At 38.1% G+C, this 26,951-nt stretch overlaps 1 protein-coding gene across 6 annotated transcripts in view; it reads right to left on the bottom strand.

The window, feature by feature from the left end:
- The window catches only part of RAPGEF6 (Rap guanine nucleotide exchange factor 6), a 199,644-nt gene extending 174,826 nt beyond the window's left edge, over positions 1-24,818 (bottom strand). For 3 of the 6 annotated variants that reach the window (XM_078067538.1, XM_078067541.1, XM_078067539.1), the window contains exons 1-3: positions 24,529-24,817; positions 2,686-2,756; positions 1,411-1,467 (exon numbers count right to left, since the gene is read on the bottom strand). In XM_078067538.1, the coding sequence (XP_077923664.1) occupies positions 1,411-1,467; positions 2,686-2,756; positions 24,529-24,597 (197 nt within the window). In that variant the 5' untranslated portion in view covers positions 24,598-24,817. Of the gene's footprint in view, positions 1-1,410; positions 1,468-2,685; positions 2,757-24,528 lie in introns of all 6 variants that reach the window. The other 3 variants (XM_078067544.1, XM_078067545.1, XM_078067540.1) reach the window with 2 other exon arrangements.
- Positions 24,819-26,951: the final 2,133 nt, after the last annotated feature.

The raw sequence follows: 26,951 nt of genomic DNA, 5'->3' as shown, positions 1-26,951 counted from the left end.
TACAAGGGTTTACTTCTGGGCTCTCAATTCGGTTCCAATGATCTATTTATCTATTCTTTTCCTTGAGAGCACTTAAATATGTTTAACTTTTAACTTTCTCTACTCCACTCAACAATAAGCTCAATAAAGACAAACACTATGTCTCCCCACCACTCTACACAAAGGTAAGCATAATGTATAGCAGGCAAGCTTTTAATAATAAATGAATGGATCAACAAATGAATCAAGATAGGTATTAAAATCCTTATGAGTCCAGTTTAATGCTTTCAAAAAGTGATAAATATAATGGGCTGGTAATGAAACACGAAAGTTAATACCATCCCAATATACCAAGTGAATCTATATAATAAAAGAGGTCATCGCTGCCAAAATTTTTAGAAGGAACATAGTTAAGAGTATTTTCATCATCTTGAGAAAGGTAAAGACTTTGTTTTTTAAGTAGAACATGAAAAGCACTCATCGCAAAAGAAAAACTGAGAAAGTCAGAAATTTCTCCTCTCCAAAAGATGCCTTTAATAGAGTAAAAAGGAAAACCACAAAGTGGGAGAAGATACATACAATGTAAGTATCCCAACAAAGGACATGGATACAGAATTCATAAATAAATTTCTACTAATCGACAGAAATACTACAGAAAACCCAATTAAAAAATGGTTAAAAACTCAAATCAGATTTCATAAAAAAGCTATCCAAATAGCCTACAAAAACATGAAAATCATTCATCATCATCAATAAGCAGGGAGATGTAAAATGAAATCACAGTGAGATAACAAGATGAAATACGTGAATCAGATTCTAATGTCAGATTCTCCTAAATTTGATCACACACATTTCCAATAATTCTATTCCTAAGAATATGCCCAACAGTAATGACTATATGAGGGCACAAAAAGACATGAACAAAATGTTCATAGAAACTTTATTATTCACAATAGGAAAAAACTGGAAACAACCCTAGTACCTATCAAGAGTGGAAATGATAAATGAATTGTCATTTTCACACATATGGTAAAGCAGTGAAAAATAATTAATGCAAAAACATAGAAGAATCTTAGACATTTATCAAGTTAAAAAAAAAAAAAAAAAAAAAAAGCCTAACCAAACAATTTTTATCTATGTGGGGTTCAAAATGAGTTAAAACTCATCTATGGTGATGGAAGTCAGAACTGGATTACCTTTCCAAGAGAGGTGACTAGAGCCTCAGGAGAGCTGAAATGTTCTTTCTATATGTTCACCTGGTTAAGTTACTAATACATACTATTTTATTTATTAAACTTTTTGTGCACTATTTCAGTTTACGAATATATTTCAATCTACTCTAAAGAAATTCCTTCCAAATAAATTTCAATGCTAAAAGTCAAAATTTAAACATTAAAGCTATTATTTTAAGCTAATTAAGGAAATACTTACCAAAAAAGAATTTGATTGCCACTATATCTCTCATAGCGTGCTCTTGCAGACATTAATCTAACATATTAAAAAAAAGCCAAAAATTTATCTTCAATTTTGTTTTAAAAATACTGTTACAGTTACTTCAATAGAAAATTATCATATCAAATAATACATTATATGTTAAAAAATAAATAAAAATAAAAAATAAAAGAAAATTAACGTATCTACCACTAACTTTACTTCTCCAAGAGTTTAGAAATATATACATCAAATGCAGTATTTTCAAAAACATCAACTGGATAATATTAAGAGGCAACAAATATAATACTATTATGTACATTTTATAACCTGCCAATTCATACTGAACAATGTTCCTTTTCTGTTATGGAAAAATACACATTTGTCTGATTCACCATTGATTCCTCCTGTTAAGAAATTACTGGCAAGGGGAAAAAAGTTACTGACAGAGGCATACACACACATACACACGTATATATACATATATATGTGATTGCATTTAAAAATGCTTTTAGTATTACTAAATGCTCTAGTTTTCAGCTTTCTTCTTCTTCCAGACACATGCTGACATCTGAATTATGTTATACAGAAAAGAGAAAATAATAGGCCCTAACAATTATATTTTAGCAATCTGGTCTAGTCCCTAACCAGAAACTTAAAGAAGGGCCAGAGAAAGTAATGGATGATCTGGTTATGGAAGGAACCTACATTTTAATTAATGTTATGCAAAGTTACTACAGTAAACACTTTACAACACTCAAAAGTGTTTTTATAAATGTAATCACAATGACATAAGGTAGCAGGAAAGAAATCTCATTTTACAGAATAGGAAAACAGGGTTTGGAAAGTTTATGGGTCTTGTTCACAGGAGCTCGTACCAGATCAGGAGTTGTGATCCTTGCACTTTAATACAACACTACATCATACCCTGTCCATCTTAAGCATTTGACATAATATCAAAAAGAATTACAGCAAGTTAGCAGTTTTGTTTTCACTGGCTAGCAAATACTGAACACTGTGTTTTACTTCAGATATTCTCATGTAACCCTCAAAACACTGTAACAAAGATAATCTCATTGTCTTTATTTCATCGAAGATAAAACTGCAGTGTAGATGTTTTGCTCAAGGCCCCATGACTAAGGAAAACTGTGATGAGAAAATCCAAAGTCCTAAGCCTGTCCTACAAAAAGCCCCCAAATAATTTGGCCCCGTAATCATCCAAACCCATTTGAATAACTCCATCACAAAAGCTCTGAAACAGAGCATCACACTTACCTAAGCTGATGTTCTCTGAGATTTGATAGTATTTCCATTCCATGAAGATAAGAATAAATAGTATTTAAATCCTGGAGAACAGAAAAAAATTTAGATTTTTCAAATGTATTTTTCAAAATACCTTAACACCCCACAATTCTGATTTTAAGCCAACAACTGTTTATGACAATACTATTAACTATGGAAGACTAATAAAATCTCTGAATTAAAAGAAATCTGAAAAGGTAAAGAGCTACTTCCACTCATACAGGAACCCCTCCCTCTTTAGGATGGCTGACGGTCTCTACTCAAGCAATGCCAGAAATCAAAAACTTCTCATTTCATATGAAAGTCTATTTCATTTCTAAGCAGATCTAACCCTTCTTCCTCAGTGACATCCAACTATTCAAAAAGAATTATCATATCGTCATAAGCTTTTCATTTATTATTTCCTCCAGATTATGCAGTCTCAATATTTGCAGGTTCCACATCTTTAAAAGCATCCTGGCTAACCTCCTTTGGACAGGACCCAATTTGTCAATATTCCTCTAAAAATATGACTTTCTAAAAAATCTTTTTCTAAAGAGACCCAAAGCGATATTAATCAACCACTAACAAAAAAAGTCCAGTGGGACAAGCCTGTTACTCTGTGAGAGAGGCCAGGAACTTTTCTCTAGTCCTCAGATAACTAGGTATTAAAACTCCCAGTATGATACAGTATAATCTCAGCCTAGAGGAGCGGCAGAGTAAAAGGCAGAATGCGGGAACAGCCCAAATTCCTGACAGAATGGTCTACTTTACCACTTATGTAGAATGCTGGTGCACAGAGATTATAAACAAGCTTAAATTCTCTATATAAAAGGTACATCCTTATTCTCTTATAAGGAACAATGCCTTTATACCAGGACAGGCAACTCCCCAACACTGCCCTCCTGCTTTGATATGCAATTGGCTAAGAGAATTATCAGATAACAGAAGAAAAAGACAGCTAAGACAACCTGTTTTTTTAACAGATTAATAAGAAAACATGGAGTCACTAAGAAAAAGAGCCATAATCTGTCATTCCAAAAATTACAACTACTAATTAACCATGATGGATTCAATGAACACACCATCTCTGCTAAATCCTTAGGAAAATGGAGTGAAAAATATTTTTTCCATATACATATATAAAGGATAAATTAAAAGGGAAAACCATAACAAATGAGAAAGGTCTATAAAATTCTTGACGACAGCAGGTAAGAGTAGTGATATGGTAAATTAATATTTCCAAAGATGGCTACAATGGTATTTCTTATCTTATATGCTCTTTCAATAGGACCTTACCACTCCATCAAAATTGGAATCTTATATGCCTTCCCCAAGAACCTGGTTGGTCCTTTGATTTGTTCAGATCAAAAGAATGTGGCAGAGGTAAAGATGTGTAACTTGTACAATTCAAGTACCCTGAGACCACCAATGATGTGAGGAAGCCCACTAGTCTCATGGAGAAAGGCCACGTGGAATAGCACCAAAGCATCAGATATGTAAGTGATGTCTTCTTAGACCAGTAGACAAATGGAACTGAGAGAATGATCCCAGCTGAGGTTCTGTGGAGCAAAAGAACCAACCACCCAGTCAAAACCTTCTGAATTGAAGTAATAAAGTCCTTGCCAAAGTCTAGCTCATAGTGAACTCACTGAGCTTGCAAATCCATCTAATAGTCCCTCTCAAATTCCTGAGTTTATAATTAGAATGTATATACTTGTTAGTTAAAATAACCCCCAAAATGGGTCCATGACCTATGTGGTAATAGCTCTAATAGTGGAAAAAGACAAGTAGAAACCTCCGAAATTGCCCATATCCCATTCTCCAGAAGAAAACAGTAAATAAAAGATAATATTGCTTCCATATAGGCAAAGGACAGCAAAGACTAGGGTGTCCAGTAAAGACTTGAGTATTCAATGGTGAAGGTCCCTACCATATACTGTCCTCAGAAAGTAAACATATCCTAAAAAAAAAAAAAAAAAATGCCTACAGATTGCCACAGACAACCAAATTCCAACCAATAGTCTCAACATAACATTGTTGCTGGAACTGATTAAGCCTCAGGTATTGATTTGGTGAATACATTTTTTTCCATTTCCATTACAAAAGATCATCAGAAACCGTCTGCATTCATGTAGGACAATATAAACTTACAGTTTTTCCTTAGGGCTATTTTAACACTCACTCTCACTTGATCTGAGCCAAAAGGCCAAGAAGCGATTAACTCTGTCACTCTAACATAACACAATGTGAAAACATCTAGACCTTCTGACCCATTACATAGTTGCTATCTTGCTGAATGGACAGAATGAACAAGAGAATGACCAAGAAGAGGCAGGTACCCTGGAGTCCTTGGTAACACACGCATACTCCATAAAGTGGGCAATAAACTCTATGAGGAATCAGACTATCACTTGCATGTTTTTAGGGGTGCAGTGATCAGGGGCATTTCAGGACATCTCCTATTAACAAAATGTTGGGGCTTCAACTTTAGGTCAAGATAGAGTAAGAGGGACTGGACTTACCTTCCACCGTAATCAACTAAAAATCAAAATAAATATATGAAATAACTTTTTTTCATGAGGTAAGACATCAGGAAACAAGACCATTTAACACCTGAGAGAAGAGAAACAAATGAGATGATTCATATGATGGTACCTTACTGCCTGCCAGTATCTTTAGTTGAGGAGAAGGAGGGGGCAGTCTAGAGAGTAGAAACTGGCTAGAGTTTGCAGAACATGAGAAAGTGTGTTACAGAGAGATAAAAGTATGTTCTGGAAACCTACAGAAGGTGCTCCTCAAGTCTTAAATTGAGTACTGATCATCCTATCATGTGGAAAAAAAAAAAACAGAACTCAGGGAAAGAACTATTTGAAAGAATTAAATAAGTCCTCAACAAGGAATGATTTTTGTCCCCTGGATGACAAGAGCAGTATCTAGAAACATTTTGGGTTGTCACAATTTAGTGTGGAGGTAGGGAGTGGTGCTACTAGCATCGAGCGACTAGAAGCCAAAGATGTTAGTAAACATCCTCCAATGCACAGGACAAGGACCCAGAATAAAGGATTATCTGGGCCAAAATGTCCATAGTGCTGAGGTTTGAACACCCTGCATCAGAGGGAACATATACCTGAAACTCACACAGGGACGCGAAGAGTTCCTATTTCCATCAGGCAGAATAGAAAGTCTCATAATTCACAGTGCATTTAGTTTAGTACTCAGAAGGCTTTGGACTCAATATTGGGGCAAAATTAAACAGATTAAATTCTACTCTGGCACTACAAACAGAGCTCAAAAAAAGGCCCAAAAAGAATCAAATAATTTCCAAGTCACTTAATTGTGTCCCAGAACAAAGTTGAGTAACATTTATAAGAAATATGAAAACCGGGGCGCCTGGGTGGCTCAGTCGTTAGGCGTCTGCCTTCGGCTCAGGTCATGATGCCAGAGTCCTGGGATTGAGCCCCGCATGGGGCTCCCTGCTCGGTGGGAAGCCTGCTTCTCCCTCTCCCACTCCCCCTGCTTGTGTTCCCTCTCTTGTTGTGTCTCTCTCTGTCAAATAAATAAATAAAATCTTAAAAAAAAAAAAAAAAAAGAAATATGAAAACCCCAGTGCATAAAAAGGTAAAAATCACAATCTCTGGTATTCAATCAAAAATTACCAGGCATGCAGAGAAGGAGGAAAAAATGACTCATAATGAGGAGAAAAATCAATTAAAACCCATTTACCAATTACACAGATAATAGAATGAGTAAGAAAAACCATTTAAAACATATTAAAATTATATTCCATATATTCAGGAAGATACAGAAAAGATTAAGCATGTAAGAAGGGACATTAAAAAAACTTCAGAGATGAAAACAGTATCTGAGATGTACAATACACTGGATGGGATGAATAGCACAATAAGACTTTGCAGAAGAAGAGGTTAATAAACTTGAATACACAAGAATAGAAAGCAAAAAGAAAACAGAAAAAGATGGAAAAAACTTGAACAGAGCACTAATGAATTGTGGAACAACTTCAAGCAGCCTAACAAAAGTGTAACTGGAGTCACTGCAAGGCAGAGGGAGAACAAAGGAAAAAAACGGAATTATGGAAAATATCCCCTTTTTGATGAGAACTATAAACTTACACATCCAGGAAGTTCAACAAACCCCAAGCACAAGAAATACTAGGAAAACAGCACCAAAGCACATCAAGACCAAACTGCTTTTAAAAAAATGATGGAGACAAAACTATAAAAGCAGCTCAAGAAACAAGATAAATTACATAAAGATTAGAATTACAGCAGGCTTCTCGTCAAAAACAATGCAATCCAGACAACTACTGTAGTAACATCTTTAAAGTCGCAAAAGAAAAACAATTATCAACCTAGATTTCTATTGCCAGTCAAAACAGCTTTCAAAAACAAAGGGAAAATATTTTTCACATATATAAAGTTTGAATGAATTAATCACCTGCAGACCTGCCCTATAAAAGAAATGTTAAAAGTCCTTCATAAAGGAGGAAAAACAATACCAGATGGAAATTTGAAACTACACAAAGGAATGAAGAGAACTGAAAATGGAAACTACATGGGAAAATATAAATCTTTTTTTCTAATTATTTAAACAATAATCAACAGCTTAAAAAGCATTAACAAAAAGGGCACCTGGGTGGCTCAGTCAGTTGAGCATGCCAGACTCTTGGTCTGACCCAGTCATGATCTTGGGGTGATGGGATGAATCCCTGATATCTGTGTTGGGCTCTGAGCTCAGCATGGATTCTGCCAGGGATTCTTTGCCTCCCACCTCCCTCTTCTAGCGCCCCTCACCCCGCTTCTGAGCATGCAGGAGCTCTAAATAATAAAATCTTAAAAAAAAAAAAAAAAATTTAACAAAAAAGATGACAACAAAAATGTGCTGTGGGCTTACACTATGCATACAACTAAAATGTATCTCAATAAGAGCACAAAGGACAGGAGGTAAAAATGGCAATGCACTGTTGTAAGGTTCTTACACCACAGGTGAAATAGTATAATCTCACTTGAAGACAGACTGGGATAAATATGAAATGTATACTGTAAACCTTAATAAATCTCATATTTTGCAGATATCCTTGTATTCTCTCTCATATATAACACATCCTTGTGAATGAGAACAGTATTAGTTCTTTCCCAGTCTGGGTCCTTCCCCCCACCCTCCTTTTTCTTATAGGTGTGGCCACACATACATAACTGCTGGGGCCCCACCCTTTACGTTAAAAGTCATAACCCAAAATGCCTGTCCTATGGAAATGTGCAATTTATTTCTGACATAAAGCTAATTTTGTTTTAGTGGCAAACAAGTTAGAACTCCCATAATGTGACCTGCCAAATAAGGATAGGCTAGTGTCAAAAAGTGCCAGAATTTTCTCAGATTCTCAACTAAATTTATGTCATATAATTTCCGTTCTCAATTCAGAGGACATTTTGGGAACAACATCGATAACGCCACTAATAGTTGACGAAGAATTTGGAACTCACTTCTCAATTTTAAACTCTAAGCAAGAATATAATTCACAAGTTCTTGAAATATATATGTGATTCTTCGGTTCTCTGCGTAAAGACAGGCTGATGAAGTTTATCAATTTTAGATTCTAAAAGCCCTTCTTCAAATATCTGTAAGTTTTTACTGTTAGTTCCCTTCAATTTTATTTCAGAGGGACCATATGGCCAAATGAACATGTAGTTCTCCAACAGCATCTATAAATGCTGACTGCGTGGACCCAAATAGAAATATTAGCATTATTCCTATCAGGGGTTGGCAAACTTTTTCTATAAAGGGTGAGATAGTAAATATTCTAGGCTTTTTAGGTCATATGATTTTTGTCACAACTATTTAACTTTTCCTTTGTAGCATGAAAACCATAAAAATGTAGGTAAACGAATGGATGTGGCTGCATTCCAATAAAGTCTTATTTACAGAATAGTTGGTAGGCTAATTTGGCCCCCAGGCCATATTTTGCCAACTACTAAAATTCAGATGGTCAAAAATATCCACCAAGGAAGTCAAGCCATGAAAGAACTCTTTGGAGAATACTTCAGCTTATGAATTTTGGTGGAAGCTGAAAACACCAGATTTTCATTTTTCAAACCTCACATAAAACTAAAGCATGGACAAATGATCCAAGTGCTACTAATCAGACACACATGTCCAAAACTTAGAATACAGTGATACCGACAAACAAGAACTGCACACAATCAATGCTGGCAGTTAGTGGTAGCAGCAGGGTCAGTCAACATATGCAGTATATAGTGTAGGTGGTCAACAGTCCAAGTAGTGGACTGCTTGGGGTTAGGAGTAGGAACATGGCTGTCTAGCCCCAAGTCTACTTCTCCAGTAATCCCAGCAATTCTGTAGCGACCCAGTATCCTTTTATACCTTTTCTTTAAAGTGGACAGAACTGGGCTCTGTTTCATTTAAGTTTACAACCCCGACAGACCCTTAGACCAGCACCATCAGCCTCACTTGGGAAATTGGTAAAAATGTAAATTCTCAGGCCCCATTCCAGACTTAGTTAATCAGAATCTCTGGTGTAGCCCCCAGCAATTTGTGGTTTAATAAGGGCTCTAGGTAGTTCTGATGCATACTAAAGTTTGACAACCACTGGCTGACAGGTAGGATGTATGCCACTCTGTTATTTGGCTGATAACCTATTAATGAGAAAGGGAATTAATCACTGAGATGCCTAGTAAATCCTGGTCCCTACAATGCACCTGGTTTGAGGGTCATAAGATGCTAAGCACTCAAGAAAGAACAGAAAAGACGCTCCCAGAACAAAGGACGATTGTAGTAGTAAACTGGCTAATTCTCCCACATGATGTGGGTGGTTATGGTATTTTGTTTAAATGGGACAGCAAGTAGTTGTTGACTGTGTAAAGCTGGGCATAGAAAGGAGCTTCTTGTAGGGTTTTTTGTTTTGTTTTAAGCAGGCTCCACGTCCAATGTGGGGCTCAAACTCACAGCCCCAAAATCAAGAGTAGCATGCTCTACCGACTGAGCCAGCCAGGCACCCTGGTTTCTCGTAGTTTTTGTACCAACTATCTCTGAGACAGGCTTGTGGTAGTATTATTAGGCTTGGTGTGTCCAAGACCAATAAAACCTATTATAGAAAGTCAAAACAAACAAAAAAAACGTGACAGAAACAGGCCATAAGTCTTATAGATACTTCTTGGTGGTAAAAAATTTAAACGGTACATTCAAGGAGGTATTAATCATTTACACAGTGCACACCTGAAAGCTGCTCTACAGAGCCTGAAAGAGGGAAGTCACGATGAAGATGGAAAAACTAGGAAGTCATGACATTTCAGATCAGCAACACCAGAATGAGCCACCTGTTCTGAAACTACAACATACTGCAGAAATTAACCAGAGCTATTAGAAGAAAAAATACCAGCTCTGGGCTAGGGAATAAAATAATGGGTTCCACTTGGGCAAAAAATGGTGAGGAAGCGGTGATGACTCAGAGCTTCCTAAAACAGATCAACCATACCCTCTCAGCCAGTTATGTAAGTGACGGTGGGCAGGCTGAGGTGGGTGGTAATACTGCCATCCTACAACAAAGCAGCTATCTTTTTACACCCTTCAAACATTCCAAACCTAATGAATTCACTGTAGGCATATCTAATGGTTCAATTTCATTTTAAAATGAAATATGAAATTCTAATCTGCAGCTCTGTATGAAGAATTAACAATCCTTTTAAGTATACCTTCTAATTAAGGAGATTGTGCCAAAGCAGTGTGCTGCTCCTGGAGTAACTCCATCTTTCAATTCTACTGATGGCCATCCTACACATGCTTAGAAACCCCAACCAAAACTTGGAAAACTTAGACTGGAATGCTTAAAGTAACTATATTTTTCTGTTTCTTCAACTCTAAAACTAATGAATTTCTTGTCATCACATGCAACTTTCAATATAACATCAATTACTTAAAATACTCATTAATGAAGATATTTTACTCAATTATCTTCTTCACCTGGAAAGCAAGTACATCCCTCGAATTTTAACAATGAAAAATCTCTCAGGGTGGATCCTAAGAGCAGTACAGATTTGATTCCAAGATATATTCTGCAGCTACAGGTCTATACATAAAAACTTATGGTGAAGAATCCTCTACAAATCAATGTTAGGCTGAAGATGGAATAACAACGTAGTAAACCTAGAAATCTGGAGACAGACCTGGGTTCAAACTATGCCTTTATCAGTTACTAACCAGTAATCTTAGATTATTTGCTTAATGTTTATTATTTGTACAAAAGGAATGATAAAATACCTCCCTTTGAACATTTTATGTTCAAAGGTAAATGTTAAGTGTGTAGCACAGGAACTATCACATGGTGAAGAGTTAACGAATGTTAGCATTATGTGTTTATATATAGGTACGCATTATAAAATTACAAAACAATGATTAAATTACATTCAGCACACTATTAAAGCTATTTTGAATGTTTTTCACAATAGCTCCGAGCAAACAACACCATACGTTAAACATAGAATTCTATTCCATTGGTTTTCTCATCCATGTGGTGTAAATATATTCTGCAAATTGGCAGTAAAGAGCTACACAACACTTACCACACCTGGAGCCCAGCCCCTCGTTTCTAAATACCATTTCCTACTAAAAGAACCAGGGTTCCTTGGGTAAGTGGCTGATTTCAACTAGGGCATGGAAAGTACAAGCCTGGAATATCTTTTTGTGCCAGAAAGATTACTTAAAGACTAATGGGGTCATGTCAAAAGGACATAGGAGAGAACTTTGAAAGGGCTTCCACTGGCTAAATTTGGGGTAATCTAATAAACAAAAAGAATGAAAATATTAAAAATACAAAAATAATCCTTGAAATAGTCTTTTTTTTTTTTTTAGAGGAGGAGGAGCACAGGGAAAAGTGGGAAAGTTCTTCTATACAGAATACCAGCTATTATATAATTGTAGGAGAAATATACAATTAGAAAATTATCACTTTGTAACAGCAAAGTAAGTTATTTAAGCAAAGATCAACAACATGCTAAAGCCAATGGGTCCAACACTGGTGAAAGACAAGGTATCTACCCTTTGGCAAAGTATCACCTCAAGGATCACTTCTAACTTGCAGCACTGTACCTTTACAACAAAGAGATACAGGTAATCAAATTTCGCATCCCCCATAATGGAAAGAACAGATAATGTGCCTTCTGATGTGACAATATTCAAAGTACAGAACATCACGGGGAGCCTGGCTGGCTCAGTTGGAAGACCATGTGACTCGATCCCAGGTTGTGAGTTCAAGCCCCAGGTTGGGTGTAGAGATTACTTAAGAATAAATAAATAAATAAACTTTAAAAAAAAAAAAAAGTACAGAACATCACCCATACAGTTCTTCAAGAAAATAATTTCACCTAAATCTCATCATGAAAATCTAGGTGAAACTAAATTATGATATATATATATATTTTTAAAGATTTTATTTATTTGACAGAGAGAGACACAGCGAGAGAGGGAACACAAGCAGGAGGAGTGGGGGAGGGAGAAGCAGGCTTCCCGACAAGCAGGGAGCCCGATGTAGGGCTTGATCCCAGGACCCTGGGACCATGACCTGAGCCAAAGGCAGACACTTAATGACTGAGCCACCCAGGCGCCCCCAAATTATGACATATTCTAAAAGACAACTGGCCAGATTCTTCCTAAGTCATGTTTATGAAAGAAAGAAAAAGGCAGGAGAACTGTTCTCTCTTAAAGACGACTAAGGGCACCTGGCTGCCTTACTCAGAAGAGCATGTGACTCTTGATCTCGGGCTTGTGAGCTCAAGCCCCACACTGGGTGTACAGATTACTTAAATAAACTTAAATAAAATAAAATAAAAAAACAAAGAAGACTGAAGAAACCTAACCACCAAATGTAATGTACCCTGACTGGATCCTAGATTGTAAAATATAAGAGCCATCTTAAAGATACGGTGAGGGGTGAATTGTTATCAGGTCTGCAGTTCACTTTCAAATGGTTTAGCAAAATAAAGTATATGCTAGAGAGAAGGACATAAAATAAATACGGCAAATTATCACTCTGGGTGAAGAGTATATAGTACAGGACCAAAAAAAAAGGGGGGGGGGATACTATTCTTCCCATGTTTCTGTAGTTTTGAATTTCTCAAAACAGAAAGATGGGGGGGGCAACACATGACTGTTTCCTGTTTACTCCATAGGGTGACAGACATTTCTAGCTTTCCCTAAACTTCAAGTCTCATTTAATGATCTGCATTCTTTTTTTCATTATCTTTTCCTATGCATCCCCAATCATCACCATATGTTGACCTGTGTCCATGACACACTGCTCCCAGGAATGTTCTCTGGGAAAGCTCACCTCGTTCCATCACTGTATCAGAATTTAGTCTTATTTCACTATACAACTGGGTATACATTTTTTAAAGTAAACTAGAACTTTTTATTTGTAGATTAAAATACATTGCTTAACTAAATTACCTGAACATTAAATTTCATTAATAAAAACTCTAACACTAAAAAGTTATAGCCTGAAATTTTTAGAGATGAAAATCCCAAATATTATGCTTAAACATTAGAACTCCAATAATTAACCTCTGAAATAATGTATCAAAAGATCAAGGATTTAATTTCTTCTAAGGTCAAAGTTTAGGCTGAAGTTCACCCTTCTGGTCCCACTATGTATTACGCAGTCACCCAAGATTAATTCCAAGTTTCACATGCACTTTTCAATCCTTCTCTCTCTCCGTAATTTTTTTTTATAGTATTTGCTGACACATTCATCACTCATTCCCTCCTCCTTCCTAAAACTCTTTTCCTCCCATCCCTTCTGTAATATGGTTCTCTCTGGGTTCCTGTCCAGATGGAAAACATTTAGTAACAACTACAAGCACATAATGTGAAATTAGGACACCTAGATTTGAATCCTGACTCCATAGTTTCCTAGTTGTGTGAACTCAGACAAGTTAGTCTGTGATTCGGTTTCCCTATATGTAAAATGCGGATAACACCTTCTTTCAGAGTGTTTTTGGAAGGATTAAATGTGTATAAAGGTCTTTCTTTTTTCTTTCTTTTTTTTTTTAAAGTGACAGGCATCCAATAAGTACCACAGCATATAAATCTTAGCCGTTATTATTGCTATTATTACCTTTCTGCTCTAGGTGCTCCTGAGTCTCCTTCACAGGCTTTGCCTTCTTATTCCCTTGAATGTTTATAGATGTTCCCATAATTGTGACATCCACCCTTTCTTTACTAGAGACTCCCTACCACCAGTAAAATCCTCCACATCCATAGTTTCAACTACCATATACATGTTAATGACACCCATATTTGTATTTCTAGCCCAGAGCTCTCTAGCAAAACTTACAACCTACACATTCTAGAGCATAATGAACACTTTCACCTGGGAGATCCAACAGCATCTCAAATGCAATAAATGCAAAGCTAAACTCATTATTTATACTCCTGTGTCTTCCTCCTAGGTTCCCTGATTTACGTGATACACTCTTCTTCAATGACTCTGGCCAGAAATTTGTCAATTCTATTTCATAAATGTCAACTCTATTTCACCATCCCACCTGGAGCAATTTGGGGATTTATTATTTCTCACTGGGTAAGAGAAAACAGCCTTCTTGCATCTAAGTCTGACACCCTGTAATCCACTCTTCATAGTCCTGCCAGAGTTAGCTTTCCAAAAAGCAAATATAAACTTCTTAAAGAGAAAACAGTCCTTCATGATCTGGATCCTGGCCATGGCTCTAGTGTCCTATCTTGTACTACTCACCTACCCAGGCAACTTGCATGTTTGTGCCAAGCTCATCTTGTGGCCTTGACAAATACTGTTCCCTTTTCAGGAAACACATACTATCCCTTCTTCACCTAACATTTACATATTCTAATCTATACGCAAGTCAGGATTCCCTTTTCTAAAACAGCATGAATAACACCTGCCTACTCTTTACTCTTCTCTCCCCAAAGTCCTCCTATAAACTCCTGAAGGCTTCATTTTACATCTATCACAGTACTACGGCAGTATTTTAACTGTGTATTTGCCTATATCCTCCCATAAAGAAAGAACTTTAATCTTTTATCCTTGGCACTTAAAAAAAAAGTACTTAAAAAATATTTACCACACAAATATACATTAGGCACTCTTCCTTAAAAAAAGTATGTATTCAACTCGGCCTCATTTAAGGAGCTCAGCCAACTCCAGCTGGCACTTGTGACACAAACTCTTTTGTAAAAATAATCTGTGATGAAGCCTTTTCCTATTAGTTGAATGCTTTTAAAAAGCCAATGTGGAACACACTACCACCCTTTGAAAACAAAAGTTTAAGTTATAAAACAGAATGGTGTAAGAAACCACTGACACAGATATCAAGTACACCTGTTTTCATCCTACATAAAACTTGAAAATTCTAAACGTCCATTAAATCTACACAGCACCTTTAAGTACTACATATAGCACAGGCAAGATAAAACAAGGCAAATTTATTCAGGAAAATATTAGGCATCTGTAAAGATGACAAAAGTTCAAAGCTTAAAACATAACCTAAAGTTCACTGTTCTGCTATAGAGAAAGCAGTGGGGTGCTACTAGACTGAGGAAGTTACCGATGAATCATGTGACCTTGAGCAAGACATTTACCTCTCAGGAGTTCAGTTCCTTTATCTGTATGCAACTCTTACCACCAGCTCTTGACCTCGCCAGCCACACTATTTCTAGAAGTGCTATATATACGTTCACAAATACATAGCTACTTTAGCTATGTACTAAGTGTCCTGTCCAATGAGCCCCACTATCTCTGCCACATGACAAAGCCTAAAGCCCTCCAGCTGCCAAAGCTTTAGTTTATGGCAAAGTAGTGGAGAGGGCCTAATGGTGGAGAACATCAAACAGGGGCTGCTTAGGCCTCCATAATTTCATGTTCTCAATAAAGCGGCTCGTTCACTTTTTATTTACAGCAAGACCTCAGTTTAACAGGCCCAGGGCCAGATAATAACCACAATGTTAGAGAGCTCACAATCACTCCATCCCTTCCAAAGAAGAGGACTTCTCATCATGCCTGACTGCTCCTCACTTTTGTTGAATTCTCTTGGGGAAGCTCCTCACTCTCTTCAAAACAAAATTTTATGATGTCCAAACTCCTGAATGGCTACAGTTTTTTTCTCAAGGTAGGAATCTCTAATACATGTAAAATGAGGTGCCTAGAAGAGATGCTGTCTAATGAAGGCCCCATCCAGATCTATATTCTCTTTCTATCCAGTTGAGTTTACAAATGAAGGCTACAGGGCCCCACAAGGATAAATAAGTTCTTTTACTTCCCAAAAACCCTCTGAACGTGCATCTGCTGTAGAAAAGCACAAGAGAATCTTTGTTCTGCCACCCTCAGGGATGTGCACAGTGACTCACTCTAAAATGATTCCAAGTACAATGATGCGCTTTCGCCAATTCAGAAAAAAACCTCTACAAGTGTATATTTAAGGATTATTCTAAATTCTGAAATGGATTAAAACTACAAGAACACTACGTTTTACATTCTTACAGTCCTAGCCACCTCTTCAACTTTTTCCCATAAAAATAAGCTAGGTTTGTTTTTTTTAAAACCTTTTTCTGACTGTAAAAAGGTAATTATATTAGCACCTAGCTGAGCATGTAATTTTTGCCCAGGAAAAATTTTAAGTCATCTGGTTAAAATCATATGAGCAATTAAAACCGATATTTATCTATACTTCTCTCAGAATTTCCTGCACATTTGTTTTTCGTGTCTGTGTTTTAAAAACCGTACAAAAAAGAAGTTCCTGTTTCAAGGTATGACTACATTTCTTCTATCTGTATTGTTTATGAAGAACTGCCAGGTAAAACAGTCTCTCTATGGCAACTGTACTTTATTCATATTTTAATTAGAGTATTAATAGCAAATTTGGCCATTTTTGCCAAACTTCATCAGTCTTTTAATCTCAGCACTTCAAATATTAGACCAATAGAAACCACCACTAAAAGAGGGAAACAGTATTTTTCACATTCCTTTTCTTCTTAAAGTCATTTACAAATATGTGGATACCTACTATGTACTAAGTATTGCATACTATGCACTGGGACATTAGGATACTTTGTCTTCAAGGAGCTCATATTCCAGCCACATAGACAAACACGCAAGTAACCATACCACGGTAATTACTGTGGTGCAGGAAGGTATGAACTATCCTGGGAACACTGAGAAGGAGTGGAAAAGTAAGGATATCTGCAGTTTTACAGATGAGCACTGGAGATGACACTTCAGTGAGGAGACTGAACTTGCCAAGTCAGGGGACGGCTTTCCAGTCAGAGGAAATGGCAAGCTAATATGTATGCTACCCTTTACTGAGTGTTTATTATGACAGGCACTTGCTAAATATTTAGTCCACACAACAATCCCAAAATGTTATTTGGTCTTAGAAAAGTTAGGCAACTTGCCTAGGATCACTCAAAGTCTCAGTGCTGGAGCCTATGTTTGAAGTAGTCTTACCCAAATGCAAAATCCAGGGCTATAAACACTGCTATAACCATACTTTCCAAGCTGTATAAAGCATAGAGACAGGAGACTATGACACAATGGACAATGGTTCTCACCTCTCTCTGTATATCAGAACTACTTAAGAAGCTCTCTAAAAGTACTAATGCTTGGGGCGCCTGGGTGGCTCAGTTGGTTAAGCGACTGCCTTCGGCGCAGGTCATGATCCTGGAGTCCCGGGATCGAGTCCCACATCGGGTTCCCTGCTTGGCGGGGAGTCTGCTTCTCCCTCTGACCCTCCTTCCTCTCATGCTCTCTGTCTCTCATTCTCTCTCTCGCAAATAAATAAAATCTTAAAAATAAATAAATAAATAAATAAAAGTACTAATGCTTAACACTCCATTCCAAAATGTTCTCACCCAAGAAATAAAGGGTAGGCATAGACATTCAAAAAAAAGTTCCCTACAATGAGATATATAGCCTAGATGGAGAGTAAGGTGTTTCAATATTTTAAGTAGTTAATATGCATGTTTGGGGGAAGGGACGATAAGGCTAGAGTGCCACGCAGAAGATCATGGAGGACTTTACCTCTATATAAATTCACAAAAAGTACTTGCTACCTTTGCTTTCTTGAGTCTTATTCTCTTCAACCCACTGCAATCAGGATCTTTATTCATCAGTACAGTGAAATCATTCTAATAGACATAATCCAAAGAATTTATAAGTCCTCCCTTTTCTTAAACTCTCAAAGTATCTGACATTAGTGATTAGGGATTTGTCTGAAATGCCCTCTTGTAGCAGCACTCTTCTGTTCTCATCCTACCTCTCTAACAATTTCTTTTCACTCTTTTTTGCAGTTTTCTTTTCCTTGTCCCATCCTTTTAATAGTGGAACACCCAAAAGGGCTGTCCTACTCTCATATCACTTTTCACCCTTGTCATTCCTACCAATCTCATGACTTCACCTATAACCCATATGCCGTAAACTCTCACATCAACTCAGACCCAGAGCCTGGTTTAACCTAAAGCTCCAAATTCTTACAGAATATCCCTACCTGTATCACCTGCATGGAGTCCAAAACCACTTCCAAAACTTAATCTCTTCCCACCCTAATTCTGCTTAATAACGCACTGTTAAACAGGCGGTTACCCAAATCAACAATCTAGAAATCATCTAAACTCCTGTTTTGCTCTTGCACCCAGTCGAAACCTGTTTCCAACAAGCAAAAGACAGGAAGCCAGACTTAACCTGGTATATTAGAGAACCCTGAGAGGAACATAAGGGCATGGTGCATCTTGGCCTTAAATGCAGCTTCTGGGGCTGAGAAGCAATTATCTCAAAAGTAGGTATGAACAGAGTGAGGCAGACAATTCTAAAAGGTAGCCAAAAGGGTGAGTTAGGATAAAAAGGATAGGCAGATGGAGATCAAGAAAATCACCAAGACAGGTGATTCAAAGTCCAGTCCAGGGGTAAAACACAAAAAACCAAGTCCTCTTGGTTGCTGCAAATAATATACATTGTATGATTGCACTCGAAGTTCAAAAGTAGGCAGAACACATTTATGATAAAAGATGTCAAAAAAGTGCTTTCCTCTTGGAAAGGGTACTGATTAGGAGGGGCAAAGGGGGAGTTTCTGGATAGGTGGTAATATTCCATACCCCGATTTGGGTGGTAACTAAATATATCTGTAAAAATTAAGCTGGCCATCTAGTTAGGATGTGTGGACTTCATCCTTTGTGTATTATAGTCCATTTCAAACTTTTAAGAAAAAGCCTGGTGGGAGGCAGATACTCCCAATTCCAGTCAGTGACCACTTGGGCCAATTCTAGCTCCTCACTACCCCATTCTCCCATAGACAACTGCCTTATCTCACAATTGAACTACTTCATTTGTTTGATGTGAGAGTTTACAGCAAACCAGGACCCTATCTCCTGGTCCCTGTCATCCTGATATAATCATTAATAGTCTTCTCTTTCATTCAGAAACGTATGCTGGTTTGGACAAAATGTATGTTCACCCTACCTATAAGCCTTTCTGCTTTAGTTATAGCTCCCCTCTTCTCCCCAATACATCTTCAACAACGCCTACAGAGTAATCTTTGTAAAGCTGATCTTATTTTCAGGCTTTAAACCCTCCAATGCTTCTCCTTTATTCGTAAAATCAAGTTCAAATCCTTGAAATGATTCAACTGCTAGTATATCCAGATTTAACATTTAACCCCCAACACACCATACACAGTATTTTGCAAAGTTTATTATCACATCCCTCCCAAGAGGATTTTCAGACATTTTTTCCAAAATGCTGCCCCACCCCCAATTAAATACTAAGGAATAAGATTCAGTCTTTTAAGGCTATAAACCATACTAAGGTCTAAGATTTTTTCACTACTCCCCTAAAAAATAATTCTTGTGGGGCACCTGGATGGCTCGGACAGTTGGTCAGTTAAGCTTCCTTCTCTTGATTTTGGCTTAGGTCATGATCTCAAGGTCATGGGATTCAGCCCCATGTGGGGCTCCCCACTCAGGGCGGAGTCAGCTTATCCCTCTCCCTCCCCTTCTGCTCCTCCCCCTGCGTGAGCACACGTGCTCTCTCTCAAATAAATAAATCTCTAAAAAAAATAGTAATAATTTCTGTCCCTTTGGGGATGATATCACCCCAACTGGGAATGCATGCTTACAGAGTGGCTTCTTGTTCTACACATATACTTTTCCTTCACTCTTCTTGCTGCCTGGAATGACTTCCCTTCTAGATGTCATCCAGACAGCTATTCACCATGTTTAAGACTCCATTAACTGCTCCTCAAAGTTTTTCCTTTTCCCACTTGCAGTCCAAAGTATCCTATTGTCACTAACAACCTTAACATTTTACTAATGTTTCCATGACCATCTCTTAACTCACTGAAGAACAGGGACCATATCCAATTTCTTTCTACAATACTTGTAGTATTTTAGTATTATGTCTGACATATTTATTAAATGAAAGGACATATTAATGTTATTTACCTAGGTGAGATAATACAACTGTTTACCTCAGACAGCCCCTCTTTAACCTGTTATTCTGATATAAATATTAATAGCACCTCTTTTAACTTGCAAAAATGATTTGGATAACTTATATTGCTAACTTATCTAGGCAGTGGGGAATTCTCATCAAGAGTGAAACATGATGAGATGTATTAAAAAGTAGACTGTAGCAGTAAAATAACAATAAATAAAATGACTCAAGTACAATAGTCAAAGGAAAATGATGTAAGGGCCTGAACTAGGGTAGCAGAGCACGGGAAAAAAAGGTAGAAAGAGATTCAGGACATAAAATCAACAAGGTTTAGTGGCCAGTTGGACAGAGAGAAGATTATCATGGAGAATCAAGAGTCGAAACATGAATTTCTAGCCTGAGCAACTGGGGCAGTCACCAACAGAATATTAAGAGGGAATGATGAAGCTTCAATTTAGGACTACTGATTAAAGAACCTGGAGGACAATTTAATGGATGTATGGATCCAAAGCACATGAAAGGGGGTAAGAAGGACCAGGTGTCAGCCTATAAATATTAACTGAAGCCAAGTTGCTGAATGAGGCTTCTCAGAAAGTACAAAATCAACAATTCTATCGATAAAAACTATTACCTTTTTAACAGGAGGACTATACAAAATGAATTCTAAATTTTGTTTTAACACATTTATTCATTATTTAGTACATGCAAAGCATGATATTAAACACTTATGGAAATAAACCCCAAGAGTTAAGATAAGGAGCTCACTCTGAAGTAAAAAAAGAAAGGTTATCGACAAAGAATGGTGTTGCATATGGACTGAGTTGAGGAAGGGCCAAATTCAAGACCTTAATTTTGACTGTACTATCTTTAGTTTTGCTAGAAGGACTCAAAATGAGTACCTTACACCTTTCATTGATATAGAGCACTTAGCTTCGCAGAGTACTTAAGTCTAAAATTTTCCACTTAAAAAAAAATCTTTGTGAAGTGGAAAAGGAAATCAGAGAACTAGCTCAGGAAAGACAATGGGCTATGTAGCTGGAACTACGAAGTAGGAGAGATAGCAAGAATGTAAAAACTGTGTTAGAACACAGTTCTAAGTGGTATATTGTACAACACGTTTCCACATTCCATTTCTGGCTCACTAAGATTAGGTCTGAGATGATAATTTCACATAAGGGCAACAGATGGTTCAAAATAAAGGGACTATTAGTTTTGTCCCAGAAACAAATAGAAGACTTCTATACTCATTACACACTGCAAACATCTGATTACAAGATTATAAGACAGTGATTCTTACCTATTTGTCTATTTTTTCATAATGCTTTGCACCCACTAAGCATTCAAGAAAAAATAAGTTGAATGTATTTTATCCCCTTCTATTACACACTTTATTCGTTTGGCTTTTCTTCTCCTGCACTGTTTCTCCCACTCATTCTCTTTTGCTGGTCTCTGCTCTTCTCCCCTGATGTTGTAGTAATCAAGTGTGCCATGGGGCTGTCTGTAGTCCTCTTCTCTTCTCTGTGTACACTCACCGCCTTGGTAATTTCATCTAGTCTCATGACTTGAAACAGTATCTACTAGCGAATGAATATAAAATATATAATATATATAATACATAATATAATATATAAAATATAAAAAATCTCCAGCCCAGCCCTCTCTATAGAAATACAAATTTGTATACGCAACTCCTTACTCAACATTTCTAATAGACATTTCAAACTTAACATTTTCAAAACTGAATTCCTGATCTTCTCTCCCAAAACCTACTCCTCCAGCAGCTTTCCCCATCTCTGACACCAGCTGAAACTCTTTGATGGTAACTCCAATACTGATTTTCAGGCCAAAAACCTTGAAACCCTGCTTGATGCTTTTCTTTCCCCCAAAGCACATGGTTAATTCATTAGCAAATCCCGTTGGCTAAACCTTCAAAATATTTCTGTAATTGATTACTTCTTGCCACCTGCCTTATTATCACTTCAGTCTGAGTTAACAATCAGCTCTGCCCGACTTCAACATGATAGCCTCTAACTGACGTGCTTGCTTCTTTCTACCCTTGCTCCCATATAATCTATTTTCAACCCAGCAAGCAACCAGGGGGCTCTTTAAAAAGTTAAGTAGGATAATATCACCCCTCTGCTTCAAAATCCTCTGGTACCCCTCCCCCTTTCACACAAAATAAAAGTTAAGGAATTTCCAATGACTTACAAAGATCTTAATGATACACCCCCTCCTACACTACCATTACTGTCTAACTTCATCTCTTACAATTCTCACCCGTGTTTACTCTCCTCCAGTCACTAACAGCTCCTTGCTATTCCTTGAATGCACCAGACATACCCTCATCTTGAAGTGCAATGACTATTCCCTCTATTTCAAAAGCTCTTTCCCCATGTATCTCCAGAGCTAATTCCATCACATGCATCAAACCTTCAATCAAAAGTCATCTTCTCAGAAATCACAACACTGACCATCTTATTTAAACTGCAACCCAGCCCTTGCCCCGTGCTTCCAATCCCTTTATTCTTTAATTAGCCATTATCACATATTATTTAACTTACTTGATTGTATTTTTCCCGTCTCCTCCCTTGCCCCTTCCATTAGAATTGCAAGCACCAGTAGGGCATGCCTGTTTAGTTCAGTGATACATCCCAGTGCACAGAATAGTGCCTTGAATTTGTAAGATTTCAGTAAGTGTTAAATGAAAATATTTATAATAAAATTTTAAGAGTCCACTAAAAGAATAAAGATCTCCTGAAAAGAGAAACGTAATTTGATGAAATTCTCAAAAATAAATCATCACTTGGATTTAGGTTACCACTTCTTTACTCATACTTTTGTACTGCAAACAAATTCTATATTCACTCAAAAGCACTGCCAATAAATCAAGCAGTTACCATGTTATGTCAGGATTGTAGACTGTACTGTGGGCAGTTGGTCAGCATTCCCTTAAACAATGCTGCTGTTCCAGTAAAACAAGATAAAGTACTTAACGCGGCACACACCGGCCAACATAATTTTCTGAATAGTTTAGAAAATCTTCTAAAACCAAAAAAAAAAAAAAGGAAGGAAAAAAGAAAATCCCCTAAGGCTCAAAATAGGCCATTCCAAAGAAGCTAATCATGCTACTAAAGTAAGATTTTCCCATTAAAATGTGAATTTATGGTAAATAATATTTAAAAGTAAAACCTACATTATAGATTGCAAGACATGCATAATCATTTCTAATTATATAAAAACTATAACAGATTCACCTGTGAAGGTGAAGGCTTTCAATTAGCTCACAATGACTTCAAGAATCATCACAGGGAAATTAAAACACATGGGATAATAAATGTAGGTCTCAAAATGAGGACTCTGGAAAGTGGCAGAATTTCTCTTGTTTTCATTTAAAGATAAGGATCCCCAAAAAGTTTGACTTATCACAGCTACAGTTACACCTTGACTTATGTCATATCACAAAAGTTACTGAGATCCACTATGCAAAGCAGTATAAATCTGAAAAAACCTCAAAGTGGCTTAAGAACTAACCAAAACATTTAATTTCATTTATCGCAACCATATACATGACAATCTAACAATCCCTTCACACTCTTATTATTGCGTTTTGGTTTAAGAAATATACCACTTATTACAGAAACTACTGCAAATCAAGGAAAACCTCCCACAAAATCTAAGCACTCTATAGGGCTATGCAAAATTACAAGGTTTCAGTTATGTGACTGAAAATCAGCATAGAGGTCAAATGAAAATCATTTAAGCTAATGCCACTGATGCTAACCCAACAGAGCAAATTTTGGATCCAAGCACAAAATACTGAAAAATTTCCCGCTGACAGTCTGAGAAAGTACCAACCAGAACCACCAGATCTTTAAATATGCATCATCCACCACCAGAATTCATCACCTGACTGGATGCAAAGTTTTAAGCTGATTTTGACAACTTTCTTTTCTAGGTAAGGTCTCTGAAAGCACCTTTAAAGAGAAGTTACTTTTTGAGAATTTGACTACTAACAATTTCTACCTTGTTTTTCTATCTACCTAGGGACACTCTCACTCCGAGACCCACATTTTGCCCTGAGAAAATACGATTTTGTTATGGTGTCTTCTTATCGAAAACACTAGGAAGTTACCGGCAAAGACGGGTGTGCGGGAAGATTGCACCTCAAGCAGGAAAGGCGGTCATCACCCCGGCGAGAAGGGCCTTGGGGGGGGAGGGGGGAACGCAGAGAACAGATATACTGGCAGCAGGTGCGAGGCTCCGGCAAGGGGACAGTCGCCGCAGCTTTCGGACCGACAGGAGGATGCTGTCCGTTGGACAGTGGGACGCGCGCTAGCGTCGGCCAGCCTTACCTCGGGGGTCCGCTCGGGAGGCTTCTTCTTCAGCGCCTGCCTAGCGCCGGGGTCCACGGGTGAGTTCATGGCCGCGGCGCCGGCCCCCTGCTCCCCAGCCTGTCCTTAGCAGTCCACGAGACAGCACATTCACCTTAGGTAGGGGGTCTGCACCCTCCACCCCCGAGGTAAAGAACTCCTGACCGCCCCAGGGTCAGCGCTCGAGCAAACAAGCCTTCGCAACGCCCGCCCAGGGCCTCAGCCCACGCGCGACTGGCCAGAGGGAAGCCCGCACGGGGGCGGAAGGAGGGCGGGTGCGCATGCGCAGCAGGGCGAGCACGCAAACGAGCGCCCAAGGGCGTGTCTCCGCGGTGACGTAAAAACTGGGGCGGTGCAGTTAGGCCTCTTCCGACTCTTCGTGAGATTTGAAGACACGTCGCGAGATCTCACCTGAACCAGTCACGGGATCCGCCTCGGATTTGCGGTTTCGGCCGTTCCAACTTCCGGTGCAGGGACCGGAAACGCGCTGCGAGAGACTGAGCAAAAATAGCCTGTTGGGGCCGAACCGTAAGGGTAAGTGTTCTGGGGGGAGGGTTCTGTTTGTGCCTAGTCCGGAAGCTCAGGGTGTGGCCAGACTTGGGGTTAAACTCCAGTTCTGCAACGCTGACACCCCTTCTTCCTTGGAGAAAGTGCAGGAATCGTCGCTGCAGTTTCGCGAACGAGGAAGTTCACTGACTCTTCCCTGCGTCTCTTTTAATAAAACGAATCTCTTGTGGAAGGAGGCCGTCAGAAAGTACTTGCCCTGTCCATTACGGACGTACTGAGATCGGGGCAGAGAAATTAAAGTGTCGCGGCCTTGAGCAGGAATTGGGCGCTGGTCCTGAGGCCAGCTCCCAGTTAGTGCTGGTTCGCGAAGTCAGGTGTGTACTGTATTCACATAACCAATGCCCAGGGCAGCCCTCGCTCAGCTCAGCCCTTTCCTGGGGCCGGGGGCGAGGGTAGGATTTAGGGCCGCCTGGACTCAGGAGTGACCAGTTTCGCACTACATTTTATATACTAGCCTGTTTCCCAACAGAGCGAATAAAGCCAATTTCCATTTATTTACTGGTCCCTTGGTAAGAAAAACAGACCACTCTTCAGGATAGCCAGGCACCTGCAGATTAGGTTTTCACTGTGAGAAGACTGATAGAATTCCAGAACCCATTCGTTCTAGAACAGTATTTTTCACTGCCGTCCCTTTAGCGCATTGATGGGCCGCACTGGTCTCAAAATTCCTTAATTGGTAGCCATCATAGGCATGTTCTTTTTAATGAATTCTAAGCTTCCTGAGATTTGTATGCCACATCTAGGTACATCTTAGTATTTCTCACAGCAGTTAGCATAGTTCACTCAATAATTAAAAGAGATTTATGATTATGACGTTATTCAGTTTTCTAATGACGTGCTAAGAATTAAAATATTTTAGAGTAACAAAAGGGAAAGGAGAATTCAGGCTGCAACATTTACATTTCTGGAATCTGGTAATGATGGCTGATATTAATAGTTTTGTTTTCTGTTGGTCGTTGGGCTTGCCTAAACGAAGTTTTCAACATAATATTAGCACATTTCTTTTTTGAATATAGGTCAAAAACCCTACCAGGGAAGTTGTGGCTCAGCCATTCTGGAAATAAAGTAATTGTGGAGAGATCACAAGGAATTGCAATGACCCATTTTCGTCATTTTTTTGTGTGTATAAACATCCTCTCAAAGATCTGCCAAGGATCACAAACATTAGCCCTTCCATTCTTCAAGGATCAGTTTCTAGGGCCACATAAATATTTGAAAGGGGGGTAAGGAATTAAAGCATGACAACCATGAGCTTAGACCTTACAGGCAAACATCTGATTTTGTGTCTTTAATAGGCCATTTCTATTTATACCAATTGAAGTTATTTAGTATCTCTTAACTTCAGTTTCCTTACCTGTAAAATGGGACTAGTAAAGGATCCATTGCTTTGGGATTCTCTTACATGAGATAATACATGTGCAGTACTTCGGATGTTGCCTACACTCTTTATTACTTTACCTCTGAAAAGTGATTTCTCTGAAGCAGAAATTAAAGTGTGAAGAACTGGAAAGATTTTTAACGCCTAATTTTTTTTCATTAGTAACTTTAAGAAACACATTTATGTATTCATGAAGAGGTGCAGCAACAAGAACTGTCACGAACTGCAGTTGTATGTGTAAACGGGGAAACTGCTTTGGCAGAAAAAATCATCTAGTAAAGCTGAAAAATACCCTTTCACAGCAAGTCCAGTCCTTGATAATATGTCCTGAAGAATACCATGTACACTAGAAAAGATGAACAAAAATGTTCATTGTTCATATTAGCCAAAAGCTAAAAATAACACCAATGTCCACCAGTAACAGAATGAATATACCACTGGATTCAGTGGATGTATCTCC

The sequence above is a fragment of the Halichoerus grypus genome, chromosome 2, assembly GCF_964656455.1.
Source record: "Halichoerus grypus chromosome 2, mHalGry1.hap1.1, whole genome shotgun sequence".
NCBI classification, from domain to species: Eukaryota; Metazoa; Chordata; class Mammalia; order Carnivora; family Phocidae; genus Halichoerus; species Halichoerus grypus.
This window is presented reverse-complemented; position numbering and strand designations above follow the sequence as displayed.